At 42.4% G+C, this 13,347-nt stretch overlaps 1 protein-coding gene across 4 annotated transcripts in view; it reads left to right on the forward strand.

The window, feature by feature from the left end:
* Positions 1-13,347, forward strand: part of pex7 (peroxisomal biogenesis factor 7) — a 77,282-nt gene that overhangs the window by 46,797 nt on the left and 17,138 nt on the right. For all 4 annotated transcript variants that reach the window (XM_041804436.1, XM_041804437.1, XM_041804434.1 and 1 more), the window contains exon 10: positions 7,216-7,315. In XM_041804436.1, coding sequence (XP_041660370.1) covers positions 7,216-7,315 — 100 coding nt within the window. The remainder of the gene's footprint in view (positions 1-7,215; positions 7,316-13,347) is intronic.

Raw genomic sequence — 13,347 nt, forward strand, 5'->3', positions numbered from 1 at the left:
TCCACAGAATCAAACACAATGGAAGCTAAATAATTACCTACCATGGAAACTGCAGACAAAAGGCCGTGCAGCGCGGGCTTCCTTTATACAAATAACATGGTGTGTTTGTCTAACTGGGACAGTTATCTGATCCTGGACATCATCTAAAGCTGTAATCTGGATCACACATGGAGCTGTTTGGAGAAGACACATAGGTCAGAGAAAAGGTCTCACCTCCTCCTTTTAACCTGCAGCAAACACTCTGCTGTCTTCTCTCACATTATTTTCTTGCTCAATCTTTATCGTTCCCAGAGCTTTATTATATCTCACTTTTCCCACCAAGATCCCAAACCTTAAAGATAAGCAGCAATGATAAAAATGAACAGAGAAGAGTTTCTTTTAAGGCCACATTCACATGAAAATGATCACCTAAAACGGCATCTCTTTTCTGTGTTCAGGTGAAAACTGTCATGCACAGGGATCCGCAAATACAAAGCATGCTTAAGTTTACATGCAAAGCCCAGATTGTCAATTTGACTTTGAATAAAGGGTGTAAATGGAGATAACAGTTGCAGAAAATCTTTGCATTCTTAACATTTGATGACTGTTTAAAGGACACATTTTATGCAAAAATCACTTTTCAGGCTTTTCTAACAAAAATATGTTCCCCCGTGCATGTCCGCAATCCCCCCCAGAATCAGAAAAATCCCCTTTCTCCACCTTTCAGAAAATGTGTCCTGAAACAAGCTGTTCTCAGATTTCCCCTCATGATGTCATGTGGGGAGTAAGCCCCGCCCCAGGTTCAGTTGGCCCTCCCTACTTGGAAGAAAGTTCCACCCTCCTCTCCTGATCCTGAGAAGAGGATGAGGAGAGCCACATCCATTAACATTTTAAGTGCCAAAGTTGCAAAATTGCAACAAGCAATATTGCTGAATTAAACAGGCTCTAGCTACAAATATGGTGCCTAATGTTGTTACTGCTTCACACCAGGAGATGGCAGACATGAGTAACTTCAATCCCAGCAGCATCTGTGGGCCTGTTTTGGAGAGAGAGAGTTTGATAGACGCACCGCCGGTCGAGGAGACGAGGAAGTGGTAGTAGTGGTTGTAGTCGGTGCATAAAAGAGAGAAAGAGAGCGAATTGTAGCGAGAATACTCACAATGTCGGGAGGAATAGAGGAATATTCACCCCCGTGACGATGACGTTCAGTCGTCCGGTGAGACCGAGACTGCCAGTGTGTCAGAGCCACAGCAACTCCGTGCGTCATGAGAGTCCAGAAGACGCACATACCGAAGCTGATGTTTTTCCTCACCGGGGCCGGGGTGGGAGTAACTGGCTAATGCCGACAAGGAGACGTGGTGTGGTTCAGGGGTTGTCAATACATGACGTTCAGTTGTCCGGCCGTCTGTCTGTGAGCAGCCACCACGAGTCTGTGCGCCATGAGAGTCCACAAGCAGCACATACCGAAGCTGATGCTTTTCCTCACAGTAGCCGGGGTGGGGACATGGTGGTGGCAGGGGTGGTCAAAACACCAATATTGACGAAGGTAGGGGGAATAAAACAAAACACCAAGGGGGCAGGGGCAGACAGGATAGAAGCCGTGGCGGTGGAGGCTGCCTGGTGATGTCAGAATATGCAAATTAGATGAGTGAATTTACTCTCACCACAAACTTTGGGTCAAACTGAAGTTTTTTCTCATTTACAGTATGCCTTTATCTCTAACCACTTTCAAGCTACAGCCTTTTGATATCTTGATATCACAACTGAATATTTTCTTGAAAAAACGGTGGCGCCTAAAGGGTCAAGCTGCATCCATTTCTGAAAGGGGTGGAGTCAGGGGTGGAGTCAGACAGCTCAGTAACATTTAAAGCCACAGACACAGAAACAGCTCGTTCTGAGGGTTGAAACAGAGCGGTTTTTAGACATGCAGAAATACAATACTGGAGTGTTTTTACAGCTACTTCACAGGCATGTTTTGGGGACCTCTGAGACTGATATAAACTTGTCTTAAAGGGTAAAATATGGGAGTTTAAAATTCACTGCACATCCCTTCCATTAACCAAAGGCTGCTTTACTTAAAGGAGAATGAGGATTTTTTTTTAGCCTTTGTAGCAGGTCAAAAATATAAGAGAGATGTCTAGATTTTAAGTAATTTTATGTGAAAAAAGCCTCCCAGATCCATGAGTTAAATCCCCCCTGCTGTATTTCTTCAGCTAAAATCAGCCGACTGTAAATCATCCTGTTTGTCTCTCTATGAAGCCAATCAAAGCCTCGGTGGCTCTCAGCTGCAGGATTATTCCTCCTTCGTCTTAATGCAGCAAGCGGAGCGCTGTGACAGGAATGCATTCATATCAGTTCAGATGACTTTATTGCAGCTGCACTTCATTACTCTGCAGACTTATAGCTGAGTGCTACGGGTGATGAATATGCTGGGCTTTTACTTTGTGGCTGTATTTGTGAATGAGGGAGCAGAGAAACCCCTTTTTCTCTGCTAGGGTTGAAGATTATGTTACATACAGTACCATAAAAAAGTATTTCCCTCCTTTCTAGATCCGGATTTTTTTGCATATTTATCACACTTAAATGTTCCAGATCATCAGACTAATTTTGATATCTCACAAACACAACCCAAGTAAATAAAAAATGCAGTTTCTACAGACTGGCGTTCGTGATAGCTGGTGATGAGTCTTTCTCATCGCTGTGGAGGAATGTTGTCCCACTCCTCAGAATTGTCTTAACTCAGCCATATTGTAGGGTTTTCCAGGATGAACTGCCCGTTTAAGGTCACACCACAGCATCTCTACTGGATTTAAGTCCAGACTTTGACTTGGCCACTCCAAAACCTTATTCAGAGGTGGACTAGTTGGCACGTTTCGGGTCGTTGTCCTGCTGCATAACCCAAGAGCGCTTGAGCTTGAGGTCATGAACTGATGGCTGGACGTTGGCCTTCAGGATTTTCTGGTAGACAGCAGAATTCATGGTTCTAGTGGTCCAGGTCCTGAAGCAGCAAAGCAGCCCCAGACCGTCTCACTGCCACCACCATGTTTGACTGTTGACATGATGTTTTTTTTATCAGATGCTGTGTTAACCTTGCAAAGCAGATGGATACGCCCGTTTCCTTGTTTTTCACTGGCGAATCCATCTTGCAAAGGTCCCGTCTGAACCGTTTGGGCCTGGTTAGAGAGTGACAGGACCAATCAGCGACGAGGGGCGGTACTTTCAGTCACGGCGGAGTTGTGTCGTAAACAAGCAGCAGGAAGAGGCTGGTGCAAATATGACTGAAGAGCTTAGCCTGGATGCTGCTAAAGCGCCAGTTTTATCAGAACTTGACGACATTTCTTCATTAAAAGAAGAACAAAGAACAGCAGTGAGTTGTTTTCTTTTCAAAAACGACAAAAGTTGAGTACCAGCATGTCTATAGTTGCCCTGGTTCGCGTTAGTTCTCGGTAGCTGCACACACACAGCTTGAAAGCGGCTGCGTCATGTGTTTTGTTGCTCTGATTGGCCCATAGAGATATGACAGAACGTTCATCCAATCACAATCCAAGTTTTTTTCAAAGCCTCTGCCTTTACCCAAATTTTTCCTATTGCAAAAAAACTCAGGAAAGGGGGCAAATACTTTTTCGCGGCACTGTGTACTGTATTCGGCTCCTTCGATGTTTTACGCTTTTATTGACTTTATAAACCAATCATGGTCTATATAATTTTGCTTTTTCATAGAAAAAATATTTAAAAATTCCCTCTTTGGTGTCAAAGTGAAACAAGATTCCTACAATGTAACATCAATAAAATACAAATCTGCGATGTAAAACATCTGCGTAAATATTCACCCACTTTAAAGTGACTGACCTGATTCAACAGAGGTCCAGACAGTTGGTGCTGGTAGTCTCACAGTTAGTGAAATGAGGATCAGCTGAGGTCAGTGAATGTGTCTCAGTGTAGTATAAAGACACCTGTGCCTGGAAGCTCCAGTCATTAGTTGATCAGTATTCATGGCTTATGGCTACCATTACACCCCAAGGGGCTGCACTAATAAAGCAAAAATAAAGCATTAAAAACAAGCTAAAGAAACATTTAACGGCTGCAGACTCGACAGTGAGCGTCCACTGCTGTGCAATGCGACACAATATCTGACCCCTGTGTGCTGCTGTTAAATAAACCTGAATGAAGAGGGGAGAGAGTTTCCCATGCAGCTAAGCTTGCTTACTTCCTGTTCTTTATTTCTGCTCTAAACCGAGCCAGCCTCTCCCACTGGAGAACCGGTTTTAATCATTGTAAAGTGCTCCTGCACTGAAGCTAAACTTCAGAGCTCTAAATCTTCCTGAAGCTGATGGCGGACATGTTTACTTCTCCATCAGTGATCTGAGATAAAGTTTGGTTAACTTCTCCAAGAGTTTAATTTTCATTAGTGTTAAAGTCCAGGAGTGAGCTCACTCTGCTGCTTATGTAAACCAGTCTATACTGCAGTGTTTTATAAAACACACACGCTTAAACCACACACAGAGAGGCCCTCTTACAGACAGTGATAGTGAGTGTTAGCAGTGATTTACACTAACAGCTCACTCAATACATAATAACTCTGAATGCACGAGACTCCCCAGACACCCATGGCTGCTCCGTGCTTGGTCTGTGCCTGTGTCCAGTATTAATACAGACCTAATGGGAGCTGCAGCGTTCCCTCTGAAAATGATTTAATTACATTTGCAAAGTGGATGAGTCTGGAGGGAGTGTTTGCTGCGTCAGGGCTTTGGCATACACTCTCTCTGTCAGGACCAGGAAGAGAAACAGTCTTTCAATTAGTCTGATTGGCCGCTGCTGCCTGGAGTCAGGAGGCAGTGTTTTATTGGCTCTCTCTAATTCTGTCCCTCTTTTTCTTTCACTTATTATTTTTCTTCATCTCATTCTCTAGATTGTTGTCGTTTTCACTTCACTTCCTCTTTTAAAAACCTTTCTGAAGGCCGGATCAGACACGCAGATTTAGCCTGAATTTCACCCAGTGGAGGCGTCCTGGCCCATTGCCACACATCACACCTGCAAATGGAATTTGAGGCATGTTTAATGCTCTTCCAAAAAAGTTGGGACACCGTGTAAAATGTACATTAAAACAAAATGCATGAATTTTTAGAACTTGTAAACCCATATTTTATTCACAATAGAACATTAACCCTTTACCTACTGAGCCAGCGCTGTGTTTTATGTGTCCGGAGTATTATTACCGTAACTCTGTCAAAGTTTGTCCGATCAGAAAAATTCCAACGGCGTTTGGAAAGCTGAGAATTGTGGGTATGCACACATATATGGTTCATTACAGTACTCGCAACCATATGACACGGGCATTCATAGCAAAACCAGAAGTATCGCGAGACCGCTACATGAATTCTTAACACTGTAACTCCTCGAAAGTTTGCTCAATCTAAACAATTCCAGCGCTGACAGAGAGCTGAGAATCTGTGCTCTCCGGTAATATATGATGTGTGGTATATATATTTCAGTAATGTCGAACAGCACCGCGACAATGGCAGCTTTGGCAGAAGACGAGTGAGAAAGGAGAGTGAAGGAAGAGAGTAAAAGGAGAGCGAGTGAGAGTGGAGTTTAGTTTTCTAAAATAGCGTTAGATAGTGGCATTTGTGCGTGTCTGTCATGTGCAATAACAACATGTTACTGAGAATGCTGAGAATGCATTTTTCCACCTTTATTTGCACTAACTGTGGCCTATGTATATAGTTATCTTTTACTCTGTTTTGCACACCCAGAGTCCCAGACTCCAAAAATGACTGCTGATTGTTCTAAACATGTATAGGTTCACATTTCAAATGTCAAATCAAAACTTCATGAGCAATAACAACATTTCTTCTCATAAAAGCCATGAAAAACAAATCAGTTTTTGTGTTTTTCTTCTTTTAAACTGCTGGCAATTCCATATAATGTGCAATAATCATTAACCAGATGTTGAAAAGTCAAGTTCAAGTACTCCTGGGAAAAGGGAGGAAAGCTCTCAGACTTAGGGCATTTCCTGACTATTTTACAGCCAGAATAACTAAATATGTCCAAATCACCATTTTAGACTCGGTAGGTAAAGGGTTAACAACGTATCAGATGTTGAAACTAAGGCATTTCACCATTTCATGAAAATATAAGCTTATTCTGAATTTGATGGCAGCAACGCATCCCAAAAAAGTAGGGACAGGGGCAACAAAATGCTTGAAAAGTAAGTGGGATTAATGGAAAAACAGCTGAAAGAGCAGTTTGCAACTAATCAGCGTAATTATCAACAGGTCAGTAACATGACAGGGTATAAAAGGAGCATTTTAGAGAGGCAGAGTCTCAGATATAGCAAATAAAGATGGGCAGAGGTTCACCAATCTGTGAAAATTGAGCCTATAAATTGTGGAACAATTTCAGAAAAATGTTCCTCAATGTAAAATAGTTAGGACTTGGAATATCTCACCATCTCAGTCAAAAATATCAAGAGTTTCAGAGAATCTTCAGAAATCTCTGAGAAGAAGCCACATGTGAACAGGATCCAGAAACACCGCCGTCTTCTCTGGACCAAAGCTCATTTAACATGGACTGAGGAAACATGGAAAACTGTTCTGTGGTCAGAGGAAACATGGAAAACTGTTCTGTGGTCAGAGGAAACCACAGACGCCGTGTCCTGAGGACTAAAGAGGATCTGGAGCATCCAGCTTGTTCTCCTGGCTCAGGTCTAAAGCCTGCATCTCTGATGGTATGGTGTTGCATTAGTGCCTATGGCGTGGGCAGCTCTAACATCTGGAAAGGAACTATCAATGCTGAGAAGTAAAGAGAGGTTTTAGACCAACATATGCTCTCATCCAGATAACGTCTCTGTCAGGGAAGGCCTTGACCATTTCAGCAAGAAACCACATACCACATCCATCACAACAGCACGGCTTCACAGGAGAAAAGTCCCTTTCACCAATTGAAAACATATGGCACAAAAGTATAAACCAGCTGTAGCCATCATAACTCTTATAGAAAATTCCTGAAGCACTCGATCCTTCAACATTTCTGTTTATTGTTGTCATTTTTAGTTCCTGTCACTGTTGCTTTTCTTTGGTTTAGCCAGGTGTTAAAATTTTAGCTAAACGCATCCTCAGCATGGGCGTCCATTCTCTAAAAACCTGGGGAATGATGAAGACTAACCTACAAACATTTATGCATATTTGTATTTTATGAGGGAAGCTCTCACTAAAAGAAGTTGTTGTGCTTTTGTAGGTTCTGGGACTTCAGCATGAACCAGCCTCTTCTGGACACCGTGGAGCATCACTCAGAATTCGTCTGTGGACTCGACTTTAACCTCCATATTCCCAACCAGGTAACACTCACTCACTCATTCCTGCCCAACAGTGTTATTAAATCACATTGATCATTACTCTCTTCAAACTACGGATCAATAAGAAATCCCTCAGGCCTTCTATAAGCGCCGGCTATGAGCCAATCAGCTTCTCTGGCACACACCTTGCTTCCTTTGCAAACGTCTCTTCTCACTATTTGGGCCATAGAGGATGTTTTTGTTTTATCTTTTAAATTTGCAGATAACTTTGTTATCTCTTTAAAATTTGGCAAAGAGAACAAAGAGTAATCATTACAGATGTGAAGATGTTGGATGGACCCAATGTTCACAAATTGCTTGGTCACATTACCACACAACTTTCAATATTTCACCCCCACTCCTCCACGGGGAAGAAGAAAAGTTGATTGGGTGCAGTGCCGTGAAAAAGTATTTGCCCCCTTTCTGGTTCCTGATTTTTTTTTGCATATTTATCACACTTAAATGTTTCGGATCATGAAACTAATTTTAATATCTCACAAAAACAACCCAAGTAAATACAAAATGCAGTTTCTAAATGATGATTTTATTGGCTGCACGGCGGCGCAGGGGTAAGTGCTGTTGCGTCCCTGGTTCGCTTCCCGGTCAGGGCCTTTCTGTGCACAGTCTGCATGTTCTCCCTGTGCATGCATGGGTTCTCTCCGGGTACTCCGGCTTCCTCCCACCAAAAAGATGCTCACTAGGTTAATTGGTGACTCTAAATTGGCCGTAGGTGTGAGCGTGAGTGTGCCTGGTTGTCTGTCTCTATATATCAGCCCTGTGATTGACTGGCGACTAGTCCAGGGTGTACCCCGCCTCTCGATCAGTGACAGCTGGGATAGGCTCCAGCCTCCCCGTGACCCCCAATGGGATAAGCGGTATAGAAAATGGATGGATGGATAAATGATGATTTTATTTATTAAGGGGAAAAAAATCCAAACTTATCTGGCCCTGTGTGAAAAAGTAATTGCCCCCTGAACCTACTAACTGGTTGTTCCACCCTTGGCAGCAATAACTGAAATCAGGTGTTTGTGATAACTGCTGATGAGTCTTTCACATCACTGTAGAGGAATGTTGTCCCACTCTTCTTTGCAGAATTGTCTTAACTCAGCCATATTGGATTTTTTTCCAGCATGAACTGCCTGTTTAAGGTCACACCACAGCATCTCTACTGGATTTACTTTGACTTTGACTTGGCCACTTCAGAACCTTCATTTTGTTTATTTTGAGCCATTCAGGTGGACTTGCTGGTGTGTTTCGGGTCGTTGTCCTGCTGCATAACCCAAGAGCTCTTGATCTTGAGGTCATGAACTGATGGCTGGACGTTGGCCTTCAGGATTTTCTGGTAGACAGCAGAATTCATGGTTCCATCGATCACAGCAAGTGGTCCAGGTCCTGAAGCAGCAAAGCAGCCCCAGACCATCACACTGCCACCACCATGTCTGACTGTTGGCATGATGTTCTTTTTATCAAATGCTGTGTTATTTTTACTCCAGATGTAACGGCCCGCACACCTTTCAGAGGGTTCAACTTTTGTCTCGTCAGTCCACAGAATATTTCTCCTAAAGTCTTGGGGATCATCAGGATGTTTTTTGGCAAATGTGAGACGAGTCTTTGTGTTCTTTGTTGTCAGCAGTGGTTTTGGCCTTGGAACTCTCCACAGCTAACTCTGTTGTACAACAAAATATCATTTCCCTACACAGATTTATTATAAGCTGATCAGCATACAGACTATTCACAGCATAAGACAGCTAGTTTTGAGGTTAGAGATCTATTCAGTGTACCTTTCTGTTGAATAAAACACCTGATTAGACTTTACTGTTATAAATTAAAACTATTAAAGCTCTGCATGAAAGATAACTCCATAAAAGAGAGTATTATTAACTGCTTAAACATTCAGCAAAGTTTCAGTTAAACTTCTACTCAATAATTTACATGCCTTATGTTTCTTTAAAGCAGGGGTGTCAAACTCAAGGCCTGGGGGCCAAATCCCGGCCCGTGGTACAGTCGTACCTGGCCCACCAGATCAGATTATATTTTTATTATAACTGACCCACTAGAATGAGGTCTGCAGATTTCCTCCAGTATAAAAAAGGAAACTTTTTATTGTGACCTTAACATCTCATAATTTTGACTTTTTAATCTTATATTTTGACCATTTAAATTTAAAATGTAAAATTTTAAGTCATGTTTTAACCTTTTAAACTCATAATTTTGAAAATTATCTCATATTTTGACCTTTAAAACATATGGTTTTGAATTATATCTTACATTTTGATCTTTAAAACTCAGGATTTTGAATTTCAGCTCAGTTTAACCTTAGTCTCACATTTTATTCTTTTAAGCCTTTTAGATTCACGATTTTAAATTCCAAGTTGTATTTTGACATTTTAAACTCCTGATTTTAAATTTTAAGGCACATTTTGACCTTGCAAATTTACAACTTTGAAATTTATCTCATATTTCGACCTTTAAAACATATGGTTTTGAATAATATCTTACATTTTGACTTTTAAAACTCACAATTTTGAATTTCAGCTCAGTTTGACCTTTAGATTCACAATTTTAAGTCATATTTTGAGCTTTTAAACTTATGATTTTGGAGTTTATCTCATATTCTGACCCTTAAAAATCATGTTATGAATCTCAAAATCTCATTCTCAGAATTGTTTATCAACATTGCTGAGTTGTTGGTTTGTTTTTGCTTTTTTTAAATTTACCTTATGATTCATTTCTGGTGAAAATTAGATTCACATTTTGGGTAAACTCTGACCCTGTTAGGCCCTCAGGTTGGACCCAAATTCAGAATCCGGCCCCTGCTGTGATTGAGTTTGACACCCCTGCTTTAAAAAGCCACTTTAAACCTTCCCAACATCCTGTTTCCATACACATATATCACAGAAAATCACAGGTAAACACCAAATTTACATATTAAAATCATCCCACTCATTGCTAAATGAAACAGCGTTGTAAGAGCAAATAATTCACAGTCACCTGACCTTCAATTCAAGGCTCAACATTCACCTTATTGTTTATGTTTCAGTAATTAAAATGTTAATGGAGCCATGTGGAAAAGATTTTCTCCTCACAATGTCTTGACCCACCCTCAGGCTCATGCAGAGAAGCTCACATATATGAAAAAAAAACTGTTGAGATGTTTGAATTCTTGAGAAACCACGGATCGCCTCATGATGCCTGACCAGCTGTTGTGCTGCAGTTTCCCTGTGGCGCTAAACGAACGGTTCCCATACTAGCAGAGTAAAAGAAACACCTGTTTGAAAGGTTAGAGGTCAAAAGTTCCTTTTTAACAGAACATAGGAGCACAGGCTTGTTTCTGTTCATTACCTTTACATGCCAAAAGGGAGAGCAGAGAATAAAACTGGCTGGAGGTTTAATCCATCATAATAGAAATTGATTAGAAGTCCATGACATGTAGACAGCAGGAGATTTGCTGCCCGTGGAAATCATGCTTCAGCAAACACATCAGAGAAAATCAACAGCAGAAAAGCTTCATAAATAAACTTCAGACCGCTGCCAGGCAGAGACAACCATAATTACTGGGCAGACTTCTGGTTTGGAAGAAATGATTGATGCTAGTAGAATGACTCAGTTTTCGTAAATGTTGGGACGGTGGTCAGCCCAGCAGCCAGCTGCAGGCTGAGAGTTAAGTCTTGGTCCGTTGAGCTCAAAGTTTGACTTTTCCGTCTCATTGAACTGGCTCTGCTTTACATCAGCAGGACTTCATGATAATGTTACAACACAGGTTTGGTGGCCTTCCTGCTTAGCATTTCTGCCTGGCACACCCTCATTGCCTATGTGTACAGGTGAACCAGAATGGTTTATCAGCCATCACCAATCCTTGAAGCTTTAACCCCAGTGCATCTCCTGGTGGCAGATGTGCTGGGGTTCCTCAGCCACATCCAGAAGCTGCCTCCGTCTGCCTCCTCAGCCAGCTCTATCCATCGCGCTCTGATGCCAAAACAAGCAGTTGAGGAGCCAACTAAGTCCTTACAATCACTCCCACTGAGCCTGAGATAGCTTCCCCACCAGCCTCCCTGCAGTCCACCACCAGGTCTGAGTAATTTTCCCATTTGCTTGTGGGCAGCATCCAAGCCTCCTTCCCATGGGAAAGCAAGTTCCACCAGAAGGACCGCCTTGTTAGCCATGGACCATATCTTGTTGTCCAGATGAAGAAATGTTTCAAAGATTTTCCTGAAGAACTGGAGCAGCTTTGCTGCAGTCTTTATCAGGATGGACCCTTGCTGTGCTTGTCCAGCAGAAGGTGTTGGTGTTCCCACCACCACTTGCAAGCTGGAGAGAAAGTTCTGCATGACTCAGCCGGTTTCTTCGTTTCATCGTGTTCCCATTTGTAGCAGTCTGAGGACATGGCCGTCTTGCAGCCCAACAGGATTGAGGCTAGCATTGATAGTGTTGCAAAAGGGGCAGGTCTCTTCAGTGCCAACCACTGGTGGAGGTTTCGTGAACAAGGTATGGTGGCGTATGTTGCTTGTGGCTTAGCCGAGCTTGGGAGTACTTCCACAGGTCTAACTATGGCATTGGCCTGCCTATGAGACCTTCCCATGAAGTTCAACCTCCGTACCAGCTCTGGGATGCCACTTCCTCCACCACCATGGCTTTCCTCTCCTCCTTGGAGGCCTTGTCTCACTCCCACCAAGGTCTGCTCAACCTGGACTCTACCGACTACCTTGCTGCTTCAGCCCGCCAGGTGCCGGGACAGCCTCTTCCTGTGCTTCCACCTCCTTCATAGATCACAGTGGCAGTTCTAGTGTGGTCCTAACAAAGAGGCCTGTGTGATTCTTATAAGATGACTGAGCATTTAACATCTTTTCAGGTCTTTTATTGCACCTGTCCAATCTTTTCTGAGAGATGCTGCTGGCATAAAATCTATAGTAAGAATTTGATTCCCCCAAACGGGAAAATTACTTACTTTCAACATCTGACATGTTGTCCTTGTTGTTCTTTCAATCAAATACATTTTTTAATATTTACAAATGATCACATTTTGTCTTTATCTACAGTTTACACGTCATCCCAACTTTTTTGGAAACTGGGTTGTGAAACTGCATTCATAATAAAAAAGATTGACATTTTTAGGTCAGGGAAAGCATCTCATTCATGTATCAATTTAACCCTCTGTACTCTACACGCTTGGTCCTCAGATAAAGCTCCATCTCACCCTTCCTTCTCTCCCGTCTCTGTCTTTCTGACGAGTGTTTCGGTAATCGCTCTTCAGGGTAAAGCAGATCTTTACGTGGTTCTGAAATGGAGCCACCTATCAATCTGTCTGCTCAGGAGCAGGCCGGGTTAAAGCAAACACAATAACACACAATGACACAGTGACGCGTGGCTGTCAGAGAGCTGTGTCTTTGAACACATCGGTGTGAAGCAGCGGTGAAATGAAAAGGCCACTCATGTCTGATTTAGTTTTTCAGCTGGTTCAGACGGGCCCCCTCCACAGCCCCCGATCACTGTACATGACCAGATTAGTCTTCTTCTCATTTTGGTTCAGGAAGAGTTTAGCTTGACTTAAAAATAGTCCAATCATTCCATCAGGCTTTCTGGTGTGATGTATTTTTATCTTACTCTGAACTATTATAGAAAAGAAAGGCTACACGTATTAGCTCAGTAACTGCTGATGGATGGATGGATGGATGGATGGATGGATGGATGGATGGATGGATAGACTGATGGATTGATTGATTGATTGATTGATGGGTTGATGGATTGATGGATGGATGATGGATTGATAGATGGATGATGGATGGATGGATGGATGGATGGATGGATGGATGGATGGATGGATGGATGGATAGACTGATGGATTGATTGATTGATTGATTGATGGGTTGATGGATTGATGGATGGATGATGGATTGATAGATGGATGGATGGATGGCAGCTTTGTAGAGATCCAGCAATCTGCGGGGGGGGAATCTGCAATCTCGATTTGACCTCCACGTCAAAGCCTGGCATAGAGACTGTGGAGCATGTACAGAAAGCTGAAGCCGGTTTGAGTC

Source organism: Cheilinus undulatus, linkage group 14, assembly GCF_018320785.1.
Source record: "Cheilinus undulatus linkage group 14, ASM1832078v1, whole genome shotgun sequence".
NCBI classification, from domain to species: domain Eukaryota; kingdom Metazoa; phylum Chordata; class Actinopteri; order Labriformes; family Labridae; genus Cheilinus; species Cheilinus undulatus.